This window comes from Grus americana, chromosome 3 (genome assembly GCF_028858705.1).
Source record: "Grus americana isolate bGruAme1 chromosome 3, bGruAme1.mat, whole genome shotgun sequence".
Taxonomy (NCBI): Eukaryota; Metazoa; Chordata; class Aves; order Gruiformes; family Gruidae; genus Grus; species Grus americana.
This window is the reverse complement of record NC_072854.1, coordinates 14,063,949-14,086,091: the sequence shown is the minus strand read 5'-3', so window position 1 is coordinate 14,086,091 and position 22,143 is coordinate 14,063,949. Positions and strand designations below refer to the sequence as shown.

The window sequence follows — 22,143 nt, the reverse complement described above, 5'->3', positions numbered from 1 at the left end:
TAAAATACCCCGCTTTGTTCAAATAGCATAGTCATTAGTATGGGCACCGAGCCATCCCCTTTGTTAGCCAATCCCAAAGCAAGTGAAGAAAAAGGACAGGTGAAATTTATCACTATAGGAAGAAATCAAAGTAAATAATATTTTTATGTTTCTGAATGTCATGGTAGTCAGAGAGGCTTAGAGATGGAGGTTTTTTTCTATAAAGTCTTAGGTGTTGTAATTACCTACTGAAAATACTGGTTGCAGTTAAAAACCAACTCTCCTAAGCACTAAGAAAGATGAGGCTCTGTACCTGTGTTGCTAAAGTCTTTCTGCTCTATGATGGGATGCTCATTTGCTCTGAAAACTCAGTACTCCATCTCCATTTAGTGCAACAGAGCATCACTGAGGACGGACATATGAAAGTTTAAGGCACTGAGCTCTTGTGGGGAATGGAACCATGTCAGCAGCTGATTTCACCAAGCTAAAAGAGCAAGCCTGTTTCTGACCATCCATAGGACCTTTACCTACTTTCTGTTTTTATGTACATGCTTCATCTTCAGCAAAATGAGCTAGCTGTTTTCAAGTGCAGACAGTTGCTAAAGAGACTCAAGTTTACTATTTTCTCTGTCTACAAAAGGGGACTAGCAGTAAAGGTGTCAAAGAGTGCTGATGAAGACAAGTTTCTGAGTAAGGAGGAGGGCTGGATGAAAAACTGTTGGAAGTCTTAATGAAAAGTACTGTCTGGGTGATCAACTGGTGAGTAGACCTCAATCTGTAACTATGATGAGGTACACGAGAAAAGTAACCTTAAATTATAAAAATGTATAAAGTAATGTAATCTCAGATGACTGCTACCAATGTGGAAAGAGAGCTCAGGGTCAAACCAAATAATCCTATGCTAACACTACCTCAAGTGCTCAGTAACAGTTAAAAGAATGACATTGAAAAACATTTCTATGACATTAAATGAACTTTTGGTGTGTCTGCAACATTTGATACAAGGCATGGCTCTGCTCCTCCCTTCCATGTCTCAAAAAACTAAAAAAGATACAGACAGAAAGAGGATGACCAGAGGGTACAGAGAAATAACTAAGTACACTAGAACTCAACAGGTTGGAAAAAGCACAACGAAGACTGAGTATATTAGAAGTCCATAAAAACGGAAAGAGTGAACAGTGATTTAGTTTTCCATGTTTTTTTCTGATATAACAAGTAGGGACATCATTTGAAACAAATGGAAGATGAAACCACATAAATAATGGAGGTAGCTCTTCTGATAGACAAGTTGATGACAAGTTGGGCATACAGATCAAGTCATACAACCTTGGAAGTGAGACAAGTCTTGGCTTTACCGAAAATGTGTACTCTCTTTTCAAAATACGAGAACTGAGGAACCTGGAAATTTTTAAGTAGGAAAGGTGGCAGACAAGGTGGACAACACTATAATAACAAATCCTTTCTGAAGGTGGAACACTTCCAGTTTTGTGTTCATTCCCTTTCTTTGGAATCTTTGTCCGTCATCAATCAGTATGATAAACCCGCAAGGTGTTAGATGTTACTTGCTGTGTGTTATGCAGTGAAACATAACCCTAGCAAAATCCTTGTCTTGGCCTCTTTTTTCACTTACTTCAATTGCTGTGGCTGTTTTGATGTTGCCCTGCCCTTGATTTGCTCTCCAGCTAGATCCTTCTTGTTTAGTACTCACCTGCTGACAGATGAAAGGTAAAAATCTTCAGTTCCCATGTGGTCTGCTGTCATCCTGTGCTTCTGCATAAACAACACAGTCTTTGGGAGAAGAGCTGCCTGGGTGGTAACCCACCATCGTTCTCAGGAGCAAACGGCCCAAGGTTTCACCTAGCACCCCTTGTTTTGTGGGTAACAGAGGCATGGTGACTGCATACTGTTTTGTGAAATCTGACCTTACACAGAGTACTTGCCCCGTTTGCTGGGTTTTGAAGGGAAAGCAGAGGTAAATAAAACAAACTTGAAAAATGATTATGTTTTTGCAAGTGTAGGAATTCTTACTCCTATGATGAAAGTAGGCATATTCTATGGCCATCCTCTCAAACTGTCTTTTCACAGTGCAGGATGTCAAAAATAATAAATCCCAGAAAAAAATATTATACAAGGAAAACATCTGAATCATACGTAGCACACCCCGCTCATTGGACTGCACTGTTTTGTTTATATATAGGATAGGACGAGGGGTAATGGCCTTAAGCTGAAGGAGGGTCGATTTAGATTAGCTATTAAGAAGAAATTCTTTACTGTGAGGGTGGTGAGGCACTGGAACAGGTTGCCCAGAGAAACTGTGGATGCCCCATCCCTGGAAGTGTTCAAGGCCAGGTTGGATGGGGCTTTGGGCAACGTGGTCTAGTGGAGGGTGTCCCTGCCCATGGCAGGGGGGGTGGAACTAGATGATCTTTAAGGTCCCTTCCAACCCAAACAGTTCTGTGATTCTGTAAATACAAAAGTGTCTACTCTGCATCTGTTACAATGACGTACTGTCTCCACTTATGATTTCCAGCAGAGAAAGAAATTGTGAGTAATGATCTTTCTTCCCTAATCTCTGGTTCTACTTATCCAAAAGAAAGGTGATATATTTTGCTACTTTGGTGCATCTACCAGGCAGCAAATAACTCCTCAAAGATGCAAATACTATCAGTGTTTTCCAGGCCCAAGAGGATTAAATTGCCCTAGGAAGCATTGCTCCTGGAGACACAACTGAACTCTTCATACACCTGCTTTTGGGAGCACAAGCATCTCCAGAGCGTGGACTTGTTTTGGTTAAAAAAAAAGTCAGCTCATGCTGTTTTCTGAACAGATCCCAACTGCATATAAACAAAATGACAGAACCAAACTGTCTCAAGTGCCAGTTCAGTGTCTTATTAAGTACTATTAATGATACCAACGTGAGTTTCTTACCCTTTAAAAAGAAAACAAACCAAAATCAAATCCAAAACCAACATAACAGCATTTGCTAGCATATCTTGGTCACTCCCAGAGCCCCAAATGTTATTCTACCATACAGAAGATACTAAAAGGCTGGCGCTGGGATACACATATCCTTGTTATGTGCCTCTCTGACTTTTTTTTTTCTTAAATTTTATTTGGAACATACACTAATATAGGCTGATCATTTTGGATGTATATACTAAAACTGTTTCTTATAGATGAAAGCTCTGAATATAGAATAAATCAGGAGTAGTCCTGGCTGCAAAGAAAACATTTATCATGGATTTGTAATGCCAGCAAAACAGAATATGGCTAGAAGATCAGTAACACTCATTAGAGCTTTATATACAGCTCAGCTCTAAAGTGACACTAAACACAAACTTTTCATGATCCTGAATGAGAATGTTCAGAAAATCTACACTGGGCTTACTGGGCTTACTAACCTGAGAACAAAACACGCGGACAGATCAAAATGCTCCATCGTAAAGTATAGAAATATCTTCTACAGAATAATCCAAGTTTTTCTTGTTGGAAATATGCCTTGTGGTTTGCCTGCATCTACTGATTTCCAGTTACATTACCTTTTCTAAATTTTTCCTTTCTTTTCTCTGCAATTCCAATATACTTTGCTTTACTAGTCTGGGGTTCTTGGACTGCTAACATAAGAGAACAGAATTAAGGCAATATAGCTGAATGATATAAATTTGAATTTGATTTGTACGTCAGACACATGAATGAGATAACCTCCTGTAAAATACTGAAGGGCAGCTGCGACCAGCAAGTACAAAAAATGTTAACAATCTACAGAATTAAAGCATTGTTAAAAATCTTGTTAAAAATCCTAAGTAAGGTGGGAAGTAAGGCTAACATCTGAGCAATTTTCAGTCAGTAAAAGCTGATAAAACAAAGCAGATCCCAAGTCAAAGACGATGCTAATAAGAGTCAGTTTTGGTTCCGCAAATGCCATCACCCATTTCTAAATCCTGAAGCCCAGGAAAGAACTCAGTAATACAGGTTTGTAATGAAATACCTACTTCGAGCTTTTAACCCACTCTTCCTCCTTCTTTATGATTCAGGCTGACATTTAGAAAAAAGGATTTTAGAAACTACTGTTTCAGTAATAGTCAGCTTGTTACTATATTGCATAATAAAGGGGCTGGCTATCCCAAACAGCAGAAAGCTCAGATAAGAGTGTTATTACTGAAGCACCGAACAACTGCACCTGAACTGGATCCCTCTGTTGCCAAATTTTGACTACTACCAGTGTTAATGGAATCCATCACCAGTGTCTACACTGTAGGCATGGTACAGCCAGCTAACTCACCTATGAACTGCAATTGCCACACTAGCATTTTTTTTCTTCTTCATTTGCATTTTGTTTCTTTTGAGGAGAGAAGGCTATGGAGGACCCAAAACATACAGGAAGGTTATTAAGACAAGGGAGCCAGGCTCTTCACAGCATACATGGTAGAAGGATGAGAGACACCTGGCAGAAGCTGCAATGAGACAGGTTCAAACAAGAGGATATAGGCAAAAAGCTTTTCAACACAGGCACAGTCAAGCAGTGGGACACCCATCCTTGGAGGTTTTGAAGACCCAACTGAATACAGCCCCGAGGAACCTGCTCCAACATTAAAGGAACTCTGCCCTGAGGAGGAGGTTGGACTACATTATCTCTACAGATCGCTTCAAACCTGTATTATCCTATGATCTTATCGTGTGTAATGTTTCTGCACATTATTTAATCAAAATTACAACTAAACACAAGATTAGGCAGAAGATTTACAGATTAATTTTAACAACAAATTCCTATAAATATATGGAAACATCAAAACTTTCTGGTAATGCAGTGTAATAAACAGACAGTCCCCTTGTTAAAATATCTCAGAAAACAATCAGAAATACTTTGCCTTAAGACAGAAAGGCATTTGGAAATAAACACACATATTTAATTTTCCAGAACTCAGGTAAAACATAAGTAAAATACTTTGAAAGTGCATTCACAAAAAGTAGCAATACATGTTTAGGATTTGAGATGGGGCTTCCCAAATTGCAGAGAAAAATACCTCAAAGACTAGAACTATCTGCAAGCACAGAAAAGTTCAGCTTGTCCTTATGAATAAACCTGACTGAGGAGAGACAGGAGTTTCAGAAAAAGTGGCTGAGGAAAGAAAATATTTTTCTTATCTGTCTAAAAGACGGAAAAAAGAGACTACAATAAATGCAAAATATTTTACTTATTGCAAACAAAAGCTGTGGTAACAACATTGCACAATACCAGATTTTAAGGTTTTGAAATTTTCAGAAATTACTCTTCATTGTGATTTTTATTTTGCTCCATATATCTTTATAATAATATTTTTACATTAGTTTTACATAATGACAAGACTAAATTACTTACAGAAATTAAGACAAATTGTATATAACCTGCCAGCTTACTATGTTTCATTTATATGTCACAGAGTGTAACCTTTTAACACTTTGATCTGAAAGGGATTATTAAATTCAATGCCTTGCTAGTGATACAACAGATTCATATGGTCCGCACCAATGGTTTTTTTAAACAATTAGAAGTATATGGGAATTCACTGTAAGTGTGCTGTTTGTATTTTCTACAAAATGTAGGTAATAACTAACTTTGTTACTTCACTAGAACAACAATTTCTCCCTTTTGTGTAAGGTCTCCAGCAAAAAGGCAGACAGATGCATAAATCCAACATTTTTAGATCCAATGCTGGATAGCCTGGAGGGCAGTAGTAAAAGTCCTGAGTGCAGGATGAGTACCTCGGTGAGACATCAGGAGGGACCCGGCCTCTGCGTTGAACCCTGCTTCTTTAAGTTGTTTTGCTATTTCCTCTACATCCCAGCCTCCTTCTCCCTGGTTAGCCAGTAAGTGGTCGATAAGGCGAGGATAGAAGGCAGTAGATACGCACTTCACCACTAACTTGGCATTGAGGAGCAAAGAAAGTATTTCAGCGTCACAACTGGAATCATCAACCTATAAAAAAAAAAGTAATTAAAAATTAATTACCAGATACATCCATCAACTAGAACATGTCGTGACTGTTCTAACCGCACAGCGTGACCTTGGAAGCAAGATGAGTATTCTGTATGGATTAACAACGGGGATACACACTTTGCATATGTCAGAATACATAAAGGTCTGTCTTTATGTGATAGTCTCTATCACATTAATATAAATATTTGACCTGCACGAAGTTAAGGAATAAGGATGCTTAACAACCTGGCTAGGATTACATGAACAGCTTTATAGACTTTCACAGGTTCTCAGCCTCCGTGCAGAACGGACCACAGCATCTACCCTCCATATCACGAATAACAGCCAGAGGCAGGTCAGAGCAGAATATATTAAATTTTGGTCACTTTTATTAGTATGATATGTTACATTTCACCTATTAATATAATAGCCAACATTCTCAGACTCAATCAGATTTTCCAGAGTTTCAGCACTCACAGCAAAGATAAGATTTGCAGAAAAATACAACTTATATTTTAAAAGATTTGGAACACAGAGCTGCTACCTCTGTGAGACATCCTGGATGCCTTAGAAAAATGTGGTAACTTGATATTTGAGAGCATATATTCTCTTGAAAATCTTGTCTATAGTTTTACAAATAACACTACAGAATACTCCAAATTCTATTTTGGTTAATTTTGACATGTATTTCCTAGGTTCCTTGAAATGCAGTGTTGTTTTAATCAGCTTAGGTGTCTTACCACTTTAAGAAATGCACTAAAATCAAAACCATATAACAAAAAACAGAACAAAACAAACAGTCAAAGGAGGGAGCAGACAATAGTCAATTTTCAGTGACTGCATCCTATCAATTATTGGTTGCTCTATTTCGGAAGATGCACTTTATGCAATATAAAATATAATTAAAAAAGGAAAAAGAGAGAACATGAAATACTGTAGCATGAAAAGTTGCTATACTTTATCAAGCGTAAATCCTTAGATAATAGACTCCAGGTGAAGCTGTTCTCCAAATAACTCTTTTTATCACCTCCAATTTACCATTAATAACACATAATCATTACTTTCAATTTACTATTTTCACTTCCTTTGGAATTTCAGAAGCTTTCCAGAAAAACAGAATGGCTTTATCATGTTAACTAGGAAGAGAGTTTGCTGTTTCACCCTCATGCTACTTCTTCCATTACTTCATTTAGATATTTGTATTTTTCTTTCCATTGAAATCTTAAAAATAAACTTGATTTCCTTCAAGTTGTCAACATTGTCATACTTAGTTACACAAATCTATCGTGGACTACGCAGCTAATGTAATAGCGCACAGCAGTTCTAGGTCCAGCTTACTAAACAGTTCTAAGAACAGTAGAGATGTTTAGTATTTAGGCTATCTACTCTTTAAGTCTTTAATTATTCAATAATTCCTCTAAACTGTCATATGTTAATTACTGACATGTTTTCCTGCTGAAGACAGGCTGATGATTAAAAAAAATTCCTAGTGCTGGCATCTTGTAGCATACCATGCAGCACGCTAAGCCATTATCCAAAGAGCTCTGACCCCTTCTGAAACGGGAGGCTGGAGGGATGCTCTGCCCCAGCTCTGAGCTCCCTGTCATCGGTTCCTGACCTGTATGTCGGATGCAACTTTACGCAGGGCTTCAGGGTTTGATTTTATGAACACAAAACGCAAACAGTAATTACAGTAATGAGATTAACAGCAGATGGGAGGTCTGATTTAAATTAGATTTTTAGGCTATTATTCAGTTAACAAAGTCCTACAGAATTAGTGCAATTTCTCATGCCAAAAATCTACAAATTGGAGAGACACAAGTCTGAAAGTAAAAGAGCTTTTCTAGCATAAAACCATGAAACATCTGAGTTATACTACAGGGACGAAGATGCCTGCATGCAACATGGAAGCAGAGCAACCTGTCTATACTCATGCATAAATGAGATCATTGTGTCTTTACACATAACGAAAGAGCACACAAAAGGCTCTTGGTTGTGTCTGACAGCTCACCCTTAAGCTCAAACAGTCCTGTGGGTTTCAATTTATTAACATTTTCCATTTTCTAACTTCAAGGCTGTCTGAAGACCTGGTCAGAAAGAGGAAACCTTTGTAATGTAATTGTCTCCAGGCAGCTGGATGGAGACACAAGATGGCAACCAGACCCTGTGAGCGCATTTCACGCGGCTAAGGCCACTGTCTATTCTGCAAGGCTTTGGTCAATCTAAGAGGAGTCTGACCGGTGTGGGAAGATCACAGAGAAGTCAAGGTTTAATGAGAAATCCGTATAAAAATAGGCAGCTGAGAAAGTTAGATTAGCCATTTGCCAGTTTTGCAACTCCAGATCATGCCAATGTTTCGGGTATGAGTTGCATATGAAGAGACAGTCATTAGTTTAGATAAAAACAAATGCACACCCCAAAATTCCTTACCAACACCTGTACAGATTGTCAATAAATGAATGTATATTTTAAAACCTTAATTAAGACAGCTTATGCGCTGAGCAGTGATGCTTAAACTGTAAGATTTTTTTTAAATTAAATAAATTTAAATGTACCTTAAGACTACATGTATTTAAAATTAATTTTAAATTAGAACAAGCATTAAAGCAAAAAAATACTAAAATGTAAGTGTAAACACAGACTGCGTATATTTAAAAGTAAAAATATACCATTGAGAGTATAATATGAAGTCTGTGCAAGAAATGACTCAGCAAAACCAGGACTCCTCAATCTAGAAAAGAGGCACCTTAGAGGGTATAGAGCAGATAAAAACATCATTAGAGTATGCAGGGATTGATTAAACACAGTCTTTCATTAAAAAAAGAATTCTGAATCATCAATGAATCTAGCAGGATGAAATTCAGAGTAAATAAAATGAAGTAGTTGGTTTTTTACACTGTTGAGCTCTCTGGCAAATGATACTGCAGAATGTAAAAGCTCATCCAAGTTTAAGGAGAAACAGGACAAAACCGAGGAAGAAAACCACCGGCAGTTACTTGGTACATAAATACATACAGCTGAAAACACCTGGAAGCTGGGAGAGCACTAGTTCAGAAAGAGAGCCTATACATTTGCCCTATTTTTACTCCTTGCTAGACCTGTAATTCTTCCCTCTGTTGAAGCCAGGATACTGTTCCAGATGGACTTTTGATCCTCAAAATTTTACCTTTTTAAAAATATTGATTCAACACAACCTTCAGGGTTATTTTTGTTTGTCAATGATTTCAATCATATTTGATATGCTGTTTAAATTAGCACAGATTGGCTGCAAGTATATACTTCTAGTATGCATACTGATTATTAGCCTACAGCAGACAGATTCTCTAAATGCCATTACATTTTCTTTTTCAAAATCACTCTTTTGACAAGACTTGTAAACAAGAGAGCAAAACCCGATTAAGATAATTACTAAAATGCACCCTTACTATCCCAGTGTTAAAAACCTGCTGTTTCTGGGCAGAGAGCAGAGACCGGATCTTATGACTGAGGCACTTCTGACGTGCAGAGCCCTTACTATCCCAAGATCCTAAGTCTAACAACACTGGCTCCAGCAAAGTTTATCGCTGATCCCAGAAACACTGTTCCAGCGATATGGGGTGCAGCTGACTGCAGTTTAAGCAAGTCTCAGAGGTGCAGGTATCTTCTTGCGCAAATGAATACACAATCACTTTCCATATTGTGTGAACGTGTGAATACGCTATAAACCACAATAATGACAAACTCGGAGTATACAAGATGGAGAAAAATCATTATGCCTATCTAGGCTTCCATATTGAGGGTGCTAAATTTTTCATTAGTGTAAAACCCGTTACTTCTGGAAGGCTTAAATGGGAGAGTACTTTTTCATATCCACTTCTCCTTCAGTAGGATGTGACAACGCAGATTTAGTGTGGTGCCTACGCACAATGCACACATACACGTACAAGTAAAAGAACTAATGGCAATAATTATGCTAAGGAGAGGAAATCCTGACTTTTTTTTTTTTTTTACTTACGTACCTACTTAGGTATTGGCTGAAATCTGCTTTCAAGATGTATGCATTCAAGTGCTATCTCTGATGACTAGCTCATGCCTTTACACTGTGATGATCGGCACCCTTCCCTGCTAGACATGCATATTCATCTAGAAAGTGAGACAGGATAGAAACAGAATTGCAACAGATGCACTCGTAACTTCCACTGAAGCAGTGCTATTGCACTCTGCTTCAAACAGGGCTTGTGCATTTTATCAAATGTCTCTTTAATGCAGAATTTATAAACGGATCTGCATCTACAGAGGGAAAACCACAGCTCAGCAAGGCTCCCCTCAATGGGTACACAAGTGAGGACCCACTTGCACTCTGTGTGCACAAGTCCTGAACTCTTTCCGCACATCCTCAGCAGGATGGGTGGGAGCCTTACCCCAGACTACCAAGCGCCGCTCTTAGAGAAGACATGAGATTCAAGCCGTTTCCCTAACACCCTTCGCAAACGATCCAAACACGAAGCAGTTGTACAACCTGTACTCACCCCTACGCTGACTGCTGTATTTCTGAATCGGAACGGCAGTTTGCGTCTCACGCTGAACTCAGTGCTGTCAGTGCATAATTAGTCAGGGTTAAGCACGCCTGCCTGAGGCTTCGCCGTCAGCACGCTAACGTTGCAAACTGCAAATGGGCTCAGGCTGGAGGCACTCAGCTCTGCCAAGGCAGCGGGTCCCCTGGGCAAGCAGACACAGGGAGCCTGCAAGTCTTAAGAAAGCTTGTGTGTGAAATAAGTGGGTGAAGATCAGCTTTGCCACAGGTGGCACCTCTTCTGATGTACTCAGAAGAGGAACTTGAGGCAGCTAGAAGGCTTTACTGATAAATCACTGAGGCCTCCACAAATTCATGCAACCATGAAAGCAAGAATTTTGTGGATCTGCTCTCCAAGACCAAGGACACATTTTAGATCAGCACCCAGTATTTTTTCTGGTTCCTAACAGAGCCTCTACATAGACATTGTACCTGTACTTGCTATGATGCAGTGTATCTAAAAAAAAAAAAAAAAATTATCTCTTGTAGTGAGAATTTCAGATAAGCAAGAGCAGGTCAGGCGGTATCTTTTGCCCAACTAAAGGGCAAGTCAGGCTCTGGGTAATTCCCTGTCAGCGTTGTTTGTGCAGATGTCTAGAGGTTCTGGTATTAGCAATAGGCAATATTTCATGCATAACATGCATTATGAAATCCATGCATTATGAAATATGGATACTAATGGAAAGATAAGAGCTGCTGCTGATGTAACAGCAGAAAAGAACGGAACCTGCTATTTCCCAGAGTATTAGCTCTCCACTACTACTGGAGGAAAAAACACTTCTCATTCTATTCTTGAATGGACTCTCTAGCTATAGGACAAATAAATAAGGGGAGAAGAAAACAAAGAGATATTAAAAAACCCTGGAAAACTAAACTAGAAGGAGATATTTTACCATAATCATTGCTAGCTTATATACACATAATTTGACAAGATTTCTTTTAAAAGGAAGCTACACCAAGTGAGTAGCCATAAATGGCATAAGACACTGGAGACAACTGGAAAATCCATTATTTCACACATTCTGTATGATTTTTCATATTACATTTTTCAATAAATCATTGCAAAGGTAGTCTCTGTACTTCATCACTGAAAGTATAGTATGTAAACTGAGCTGGGTATTACTTTAGATGAACTAAAAATATTTTCTAGTTTCTGTTAACGCCTTGGCTGAAGAAGTATTTGCACTGATTATATTAACTACCATTTGTTGGGAGTTTAAACAAAGTAACTACCAACATGTAACAGAGTATTTACTTGCTCTGTCAAAAGTATAAATATCAGCCTCAATCTTTGAGAGATAACCAAGTAAGCAGACAACACTGAAACCATTCTCAAAAACAATCTCTCTCTTAAGGGCAAACTCTGAGTCCTATTGGCAGTAATAAGTTTATTTAAGTAAGCTGATTTTTAAAATTTATTCACACACCCCACAACACAGAGGAAGAATAGTTATTTCTGTCATCCAAAAAAGACAAGTGGCAGTTTATAAAAAGCTACACAATAAAAAGAGAGGTCTGCAATTTCAAAAGAGCTTACACAAAATCTTGGTTGTTTTATTACAGGCAAAAGCTATACAATTCCTAGTATCAGCACTTCAGCATCATCCTTAACTGTAAACATCCATAAAGCTGTCAGCAACATACAACAAATGGCTAACTAATACATCGTATCAGCAAGCAAGTGCTGTATTTTTCTCACAGCCATGTTTGTGAGCTGTGTTAGCACTATGTCAGAGAATCAATAGCTATGATTTCCCTTTGCCAGATGTTATTTGTCCTTTTCCTGTTTAATGTAAGCAGAAATGGGCTTCCAATGAAAAATTCATTAAGAATTCTATATAAAGCATTAACAGTCCAAATACTGTTTTTAAAAAGCAAAAAGTACGCATACAAAATTATACTGAATAAACAACACTGACATAGCTAAGCAATATAGGCACTTTTAGTACAGCAGCAACTAACGTAATCATGAGAGATGCATATAAAACAAGGAGTAAGAGATACTTTCTAAACAATATGAGAACAGCTTTTAAATTTAGCGTGGCACTCGTCTGTGCTAGTTGCTTTTCCAACACTGGCAGTGGAATGTCACATTCAAGGAACTGGATAAACTCTATGCCTGGTGTAATGAACTCAACGGTTAAATTTTCATTGACTTAAGACGAAACATTAGGCCAAAGCTAAATGCACTGAAAATTCTCGGTTATGCAGCACTCTTACAGAACTATGTGCTCAAATGAATACTGAGTTTAGAAGGAAAAATTAGAAACAGCTTATCAAGCTGCCTCCTGCATAAGAAGGCCAAAAAGAATATTGTTTTAGGCATGCACAGGTGTACAAAGTGCTTTATATTAATAAGAAGATAATATGGTTCCTGGCCCTAAAACTTCAATATAATGTAATCAACCTAGAGTGCAGAAAATCGAAAGCCGTAGCACACTAGAAAGAAAAGGCCAGCTAAGAGAGCAATACAATTATCAGCCATTCAGAAAGTGCTACTGCACAGCACTGTGCTTTAAAAATAGTTAAATAAAATGTATTTGGACACAAATTCCTGCTGGCAAGCTTCAGAGCTACTCACACAGCAGCTTTCATCTGTTAACAAAAAAGTCAATTTTAAAAGGTTAACAAGAACATATAGATGAGAAAGTGCATGCATATATCAGATCCCTGATTACTTTTCTCTGAGATCATCTTGTTTAAAAACACTTTGCTTTGCAGACACAAAATCTAAAACGGCAGGTGGTTAAAAAGTAACAAAACACAAAACTATCAATATACTAAAGATAATCTACTATTGTTTCGGTAAAATTACCTTTTGTAGAAAATTCAGAAAATTTGTGGGTTATTTGTATAACGAAAAGGGAACAGGAACACCTTCATAAAAAACTGTGGTTCTTTGCTTATTATGCCAAACTCAACTAGGAAATACTCCAAATTCATCCTGGATGCTAACTATGACACTGGAATTTTGATACAAGCAGATGTGTATTACCTATCTCATGCCCTGCCACCTTCCATGCAAACATTTTAAATGTTCATAGAGAACAGGTTAAAAACGCTGGTGCTTCACCCATTTTGGTAACCAAGTCCTTTTGAAGGAAAACTAGCAACATTTGAGATTGAGCCTATGCTCCTCTGACTGGTCTTCACCACTGTGTCCTGGAGTCCTCCTGAAGGGGAAGGAGATAAATCCTTTCTCAAGCTATCCAGTGGATGCAAAAAGAGAAAGCTTCTGGAATACAGCGTGCAGTATAAGAAGGAAAGACACAGCGTGTGAGGAGAAGTAAGTGAGGGGAGAAGACTTTGGGGAGAATCCTGGTAAGAGCAGGATGCAGAAAATCTTTCCTAGGGAACAAAGGATGGTGTGAAAGTAGGGAATAGGATTGCACTGCTTGTTACAACCAAGGAATATGAAAAATTTGTTGCAATTAATATAACCAGAGCAGGAGGCCTGCCCTAGAAGGCTCCTGCAGAAACAAGGGAATGTTTGCCTACTTTGTGTATCTCAGAAAAAAGTTATAATTTCAATTTGAATCCTATAAATCACATTTTTAAAACTTTTGTGTTTTGTGGATCCTTATTTTCTGAAGATAAGCACAGTTCCATTTCTGTTTCCATGCAGGCAGTTTCATTTTGAAGTAGCACATGGGAAATTTACCAGCAATTATTATTTTATATTGTAATACACGACCAAGAGCTCCATAAGATATGGTGCAGCCTTTGGAAATATTAGAGATGTGACTTTTGTACCTAAATATTATAATTCTGGAAATGTTCAATGCAGTTAATTCACCCAGACAGGAAAACCATTCCCTTTCATATAAAGGTCTGAAACAATACTTCCCTTCTCTTTTGTGGCAGAGTGCTAGATGGTAGTCCAGAGCTAACACAAAATCCAAGAAAGTCAGGCTATACATGCACAAGTTCAATTAAAAGCTTGAAGAAGGTTTAAAACCCACCTCAGTTTTCAGAAAAAAAAAAGATAAAAGATAATCATATAATGCTTTTGTCTAGGAGATTAACTTTCATCTTTTTAGGTGTTCCTTCTTAACTGAAAAGCAAATACACGGGGAAAAAGAGAGCAATGTAACGTTACATAACAATTGAAAAATATACAGTAATGTCTCTCAGTTCTTGCACAAAGAAAAAAAGACAGTATTAAGGGTTTTTTCTCCAGAAACGTTGCTGCAGTATCGAATAAAACCTATTTAGAATTGCATGAAAGTCTGCAAACATACCATCTTGCATTTTAACCTTTCTATAACAAAACCAGTGACGTAACAACTCTCCGCGCGTCTATGAACGGACTGCCATCTTCGTCAGAAATAAGCTAACTCATCTGATGTATTATTATCACTTATAAAAACCACAAAGTGCCAGAATATGAACACAGAGATAACAATCTATATAACAGAACAGTTCCTGTTCCACCACACAGACTTAAAATAGCGTACTAGATAATTTAAAGGAAGTGCTATGAGTTTTAATCACCTTAAGCATACATAAAAGATCTTACCAGCCCCATGTTAGTGCTCACTGTGGACACAATAGACGTGGAAAATCTTAATAATGATAAGGGTTTCAAGAGTCTCTGCTTACTATATGAAGATAAAAGAGCTAATTTATTACCTCAAACTCTGAAAGGTGGTTAATTCAACTGCTCATACCTTAGCCACAGCTGTTATCTGCTCCAGTGCCACAGTGTGAAGATCTTGATCTTTGCTTTCTACCAGCAGTTTCAGGGATGGCAGCAGGAGGGACTGGTTAAGCAGCAACAAACATAATTCTTTTATACACTGAAAATAAAAGAAAACTAATTCGGTGAGATCTCTGGAGATACTAACATCATCATTCACACTGAAATTTATGAAAATTCTACATCAAATGCAAAATGAAAACAAACTTTTAAAACAAATGAACTCCTTGTTGGAAATAACTCTTCAGAAACTTGAAGGGACAAATTTTTTAAAAAAATGTGGAATACAAGGTTATAAGTGCACCATTTGTTATATTAAGACAAGGCAGGTACTGAATCATCGTTACAACCCAGAGTTTTACTGAAAGAACAACAGAGCAATCACAGCTCTCTGTGGGACTAATATATTTGTGCTTACTAAAATACTGCAGAGCACAGGAAAAAACTTAACAGGCACCTGTGACACTTCTGTGACTCAATTATGCAATCATAAAAGTAGAACAAAATGAAGAGGAAATAACAGTACATATCAGAGTTCATCATCATAAAGCTCTGTTGCAAAATCTTTTCAAGTTTCATAGAGATTTCTGTATGTAATTAAAGCTTAGCAAATTAACTTTCCCTCATTCATCTAATTTCTCATATTTTATACTAAAGCACACATAGAGCATCATAAATCTTCTGCAAGAAGAAACTGGCCAGAGAAATAGGGTTTTAAAAACAAAACAAAACAAAACGAACACCCCAAAACCCCCCAATAAACCCACTGTGCATTTCCAAATCTTTATCTTGGCCTTTAGTTAAAAAACCCAAAACCTTCTACATGTAACTCGTGGCTTTTTCTTTTTCCCTCAATGTTGCAGTGATTTATTCATTTATACATTAAAAAGTATTTCAACTAACAAATTATGTCATAAATCAAATTATAACTTCCCTTTTTGTCATTTTTCAAGAATTTTGGTCATTTGCTACAACCACTTCCCAATGAACCCAATGAGAGAAGTCCCGTATTCCAGGACAACTTATACTGAGTGCTCTGGGTATTCTATAACTGTCACCTTGAAAATGGTATCCAGCTCTTAGAGGTGCTCTCTGTTTCACACCAACATTTAGAAAGCTATTGTCAAAAGAGCTCATCATCTAAATATTAAGTTGGAAGAATGCAAGCCATAATGTTTGGGGTTTTTTTTTTTTTGCACCTTTTGAAGTTTAATGGCAAGCGTAACTACTTGATGACCAAAATACAACTATACTTTTAGCAGCTGCTCGGTTTTAGTAGCTGTGAAACTAAAAGTCTAAGAATTATTTGAAGATGAAGAGACGTTAAATGCTTAAACTGTAACGTACTGCAGAGACACCTGGCTTGCTTGGCACAGGCAGCTCTCTGGCTGCATGTTGCTCACTCTATTCTAAATTTATACCTGCAAGAAACACTACCTAGCAAGATATATTCTATCACACTGAGCTCTGAGTCACTGAGGCAAGGCTTGTGCCCTTACCCAGACTTGTTCTTCTAAACTTGTATTCTGTACTGCTACTGATGATGTTTTCAGTGAAGGATATGATACAGGATCAAGGAATAAGAAGATTAAATAAATACATTAAGCTTTGTCTGATCAGTCGTATGCTTATTAAACTTCTGATGATTTCCTATTCCATTGTATTTCTTTTGAGAAGTCCGTCTGCTATACCAGCAAACTCACTGAATGTAAAGCTAGAGATTCACACTATGTGTCTCCGTTCTTGAAAAGGTGTATCCACAGCAATAAATGCAGCTTATGTTCAGAAAAATAAATTCCGAGAGTCAGAACATACATAACCTGAACAAAACAGCAATTTTACTATGCTTGCTTTTTCTGTCTGAAAGCCTCTCAAAACTAAATGGAGAAGCAGTGCCATAAGGAATAACCCATAAGTATAAAAAGGCTCTCTAAAAGAACCCCAAATCATACTTTTGGGCTGTGGGTGGAAGAAAAGGAAACTAAGCAAATTGGCAAATGCAATACAGATACTAACATTGCTATTTTCAAAGCATTAACATTTGACTCAGATGATATTTTCTTTTTTTCTTAAATGCTTCACAATTATATTCTAGCACTGGCTACACATTCTAATGGGATGTGTTCCAACACAATCTGCTTTGTTCATCGCAGAGGCATAGAATGGTTTGGGTTGGAAGGGACCTCAGAGATCATCTAGTTCCAACCCCCCTGCCATGGGCAGGGACACCCTCCACTAGACCAGGTTGCCCAAAGCCCCATCCAACCTGGCCTTGAACACTTCCAGGGAGGGGGCCTCCACAACCTCTCTGGGCAACCTGTTCCAGTGCCTCACCACCCTCACAGTAAAGAATTTCTTTCTAACATCTAATCTAAATCGACCCTCCTTCACCTTAAACCCATTACCCCTTGTCCTGTCACTCCATGCCCTCATAAACAGCCCCTCACCATCTTTCCTGTAGGCCCCTTCAGGTACTGGAAGGCTCTAATAAGGTCTCCCCAGAGCCTTCTCTTCTCCAGGCTGAACCACCCCAACTCTCTCAGCCTGTCCTCACAGGAGAGGTGCTCCAGCCCTCTGATCAGCTTCATGGCCCTCCTCTGGACTCTCTCCAACAGCTCCATGTCTCTCCTGTACTGGGGCCCCCAGAGCTGGGCACAGTACTCCAGGTGGGGTCTCACCAGAGCAGAGGCATCCACGCAAGAAAACACATGCTTAGCTATCTAATCAACTTCTGTTCATCTTACACTAGCAGATTTTGATGCTAAAAGGTCATTAGATTTCAGGTAGGTACCAGTCAAATGACTTGTACCTGTAACAGGTTCTGTAGTTAAGAATAAGGCCATTGCTATGAGATATTTTAAGTTTAGCAACACTTTGAAAACGTGACATGAAACACTGTCAGAGGCATCAGGGAAATATGGTGTAGGATAGTGTGGTCCAACTTCCAAACCCTTGGAGATACCTCCGTCCCTTTTTCCACAGAAAAGGACTGGACAACTTGCCAAGCAGACTGTCCAAATGATACAAATACCTCCTCTTATCTCCTCCACAAATGACTGCACTGCTGCTCTGGACAGCAATCGGAAATCCAACCCTGGGCAGCAAGCCACCACTCACAGTGCTTCTCAGAGCAACACAAGTGGCTTTCTTTTCTGCAATAAGCACTTGAAAGCATTTGAGTGTCTGCCTGCCTGCAGTGAGAGGGGGTATGATGTAAGCTGTGAGAGCGACAAGGAATGTCCTAAATCAAAATCTGGATTATCATGATTTAGCTGAAACTTTTGTAAGATGAGTTTTGTCTTCTATCTAGTTATGTAGCTATCAATGGTTCAATGTAACACCAGTGAGGCATATAAAATGGATTTCATAGGAGTCTGTTTTGAGTCCAGCATTATTCAGTATTTTCATGGATGGCTTGAAGGACTGGATAATGAGTACAAACAGCATTATGTCTGGAGAGGCTGAAAGCAGACTGAAGAGCAGCATTTAAATTCAAAATTATCTGAACAAAATGATCAGCAACAACTGTGAATGAAGGAAAACGTACAACGTGAACTCATATATAAATAGCTACAAAATAGAAAAAAGGACACCAAGTGGCTGCTATATTATTCTAGCAGATAAGCATTTTATGGCCACTAGGACCCCAGGGAGATTACAAATAAAAGACTAGATGCATTCTCCCATTTAGGTGTTTATGTTAACTGACACATGACCCATAGGTTGATAGGAAAACTTGAGATATTCAGAGGAGTCACACTTTAACACTTACTGAGGGGAGAAGGATATGCCCCTTTTTAAAGAGATTTATCAGGCAGTACAGGTGATGTCAGACAGTCCAAACACATGTGCATTCCAAGCAAATAAAACAATGCTTATTTGAACTAAGAGGAATGGAAAAATCTATCCGCTGAATAACAAAATACACACACACTCCCCCCCCCCCCCCCGAGATACAAAGATTAAAGCTATGCAACTCCCCAAAAACACCAAAAAAGAACTTAGCTGTAAAAAACTAGAAAGATCAGCAGGAGGTGGAATAAAGGTAGAGAGAAACCTTTCTGATCCAAAGAAACAGTTTTTCTAACTTCTAGACCATCATGACTTGTAGTTAAATGTTTTTTCCAACTTCTGGACTTCAGAATTGCAAATGTTATTCATGGTGAATTCATTCATCTCTCAGGTTTCAGAATACCATCATTCTAGGTCTGTCTTCTTAATCAGTGTATTTATTGAAATGTGAACTCATCTAAACAGGTTAATTGTCAGTAATCAGATTTTCATCTTACTCAGCCACGCGATCTCAGCTCTCTAATTTGTGCGCTTAAGTACCATAGCTGTGCATACAAATAAGTTACTTAGATTTATCCATGTCATTCCGCCTCTTCCCAAGTAGTGACTTAAAGCAATATAGCCTGTGTTTGTCAGTAACTGTATACTTACACATTTTAGTGCAACTCCTGATGCTGTACAGCATTCTAGTCACAAAAAAAAGGTATTTTGCATTGGTAAAGCTATTTTATGCTTGAAGACCAGAATATCTTCATATTATGTATATTCACACCTACATAGAGGGCTCTTCCAACACTCTGTACCATTAAAAAAAATGAAGGCACTTCCAACCAAAGCTGCCAACCAATACCAAAACTATGTGTAAATAAGGACTTGATATGGAATTCAAGAAGTTTACTCAGTTAAGAGACTTGAGCGAATCATAACCCATTCTTGAGGAGAACTCTTGGCAAACTGACTGCTGTACGACAGCGATCTTCAGTGGGACCTGTCTTCCTGGTTCACTGAGGTGAGTTAGCAAAATTCTGTTTTGACAAAGTTTGACTACTCCTGTGCATGAGTAAGATCATGAGTTTACGCCTTGTAAAGAAAAATTACATACACTTATGCCAGGCCAGATAGGAAGATCTGCCTTCCTATAAAATTTTTGGTGGGATGAATGAAATAATAAATGTATTTACCATTTCAGCTTACTGACACCTTCTGGAATCATGTTTTACATAGATTTTGAACTTGACTTAAATCAGTCTGTTGGACTATTTAAAAAAAACACACACCGCCTGTCTGTATTTTAAACAGAATGTGTTGTTTCTATTCTGCTTCTAGTCTTAACAACAGCTGTTTTCTATAAAAGACCGTGATTGCATGAAGATGATTATACGGGATTAATCAACCTACTAAAAATATGCACGACTACTCTAAAGTTGTGTGAAGTTTTTTAAGCATTTCTCAAATCTGTCTTCATTAGAATACAATGTTTACGTACAAAATGCTTCAATAATTTTATACTTAAGAAATGCTTGTATTGAAGTATGCATACATAGTTAAGCAAGACAAAACATCATGATTATTACAAAGCAATTACTTGTGGGTTGTTTTTTTCATCACCAACACATTTTTCAAGGATTTCTCACTAAATATTTATTAGTGAGAAAATTACTGATTATTTAATTAACAGCTTTTGTCCCACTAACGTCAATGACAATGCACTATTAAGGACTATCTATAAATACTTCAAAGAATAATTTATACTGGAACAGATCTCTAAAGGTCAGCTAACCCAACTAGACCCCGTTCAAAGCAAGTCCAGGAAGATCTAATTGCCCGTGATGTGATCCAGTCAAGTTTTGAATACCTCCAAGGACAGAGACTCCATGTCTCTTCCAGGCATCCACCTATTCCAATGTTTCACCACTTTAATGGTGAAAAACGTTTTCCTTGTACGTAATGAGAGTTTTTGATGGGTGGAAGAGTTGATCTGCTGGAGGGTAGGAAGGCTCTACAGAGGGATCTGGACAGGCTGGATGGATGGGCCAAGGCCAACTGCATGAGGTTCAACAAGGCTCAGTGCTGGGTCCTGCACTTGGGTCACAACAACCCCAGGCAATGCTACAGGCTTGAAGAAGAGTGCTGGAAGGCTGCCTGGTGGAAAAAGACCTGGGGGTGTTGGTCAACAGCCAGCTGAATATGAGCCAACAGTGTGCCCAGGTGGCCAAGAAGGCCAACAGCATCCTGGCTTGTATCAGGAATAGTGTGGCCAGCAGGATTAGGGAAGTGATTGTCTCCCTGTACTCGGCACTGGTGAGGCTGCACCTCAAGTACTGTGTTCAGTTTTGGGCCCCTGACGACAAGAAAGACATTGAGGTGCTGGAGCGTGTCCAGAGAAGGGCAACGAAGCTGGTGAAGGGTCTAGAGCACAAGTCTTATAAGAAGTGGTTGAGGGAATTGGGTATGTCTAGCCTGGAGAAAAGGAGGCTGAGGGGACACCTTATTGCCCTCTACAACTACCCAAAAGGAGCTTGTAGTGGGTGCTGGTCTCCTCTCCCAAGTAACAAGCAATAGGACAAGAGGAAACAGCCTCAAGTTGCACCAGGGGAGGTTTAGATTGGACGTTAGGAAGAATTTTTTCACCGAAAGGGTTATCAATCACTGGAACAGGCTTCCCAGGGAAGTGGCTGAGTCACCATCCCTGGAGGTATCTAAAACCTACCTTGACAGGAAGCATGTGCTTTGTGTCATACAAAGAACGGCACATTTTCAAAATTTCATTTCCTGCGTTCTCCTTTTCCTCAGGTGGGCATCTCTGTAGCATAACTGTCCCCAGTTTCACCCAGGGATTATCATCTATGCACGATCTGCCAAGAAAAAACAGAGATGTATGTAGAATATAAATATACATACACCCCCCCATCATTTTCTGTAGGTGTAGTTTGTTTTGTTGTTGTTGTGAAGCAAAGTACAATCTCATAAAAGAAAGGAAAAAGTTTTGAGACAAGTTACTATCCTGATGCCATCATTCTTTCAATGCAACAAAGAAGCTTAAAGTATTTTGAATTACGATATGCTGTTACAATCCCTGAGGAATCATGCACCAGATAAAGATTGATCAAATTGGAATAGTATAGGAGCAGCTTCTCCTGGCTTTATACCAACTAATTTCCCAAG

At 38.5% G+C, this 22,143-nt stretch overlaps 1 protein-coding gene across 4 annotated transcripts in view; it reads right to left on the bottom strand.

Annotated features, from left to right (window-relative positions):
• Positions 1–3,262: 3,262 nt before the first annotated feature.
• Positions 3,263–22,143, bottom strand: part of NBAS (NBAS subunit of NRZ tethering complex) — a 183,475-nt gene continuing 164,594 nt past the window's right edge. For all 4 annotated transcript variants that reach the window (XM_054821998.1, XM_054821999.1, XM_054822001.1 and 1 more), the window contains 3 exons: positions 21,689–21,833; positions 15,158–15,286; positions 3,263–5,935 (listed from right to left, as the gene is read on the bottom strand). In XM_054821998.1, coding sequence (XP_054677973.1) covers positions 5,660–5,935; positions 15,158–15,286; positions 21,689–21,833 — 550 coding nt within the window. In that variant the 3' untranslated portion in view covers positions 3,263–5,659. The remainder of the gene's footprint in view (positions 5,936–15,157; positions 15,287–21,688; positions 21,834–22,143) is intronic.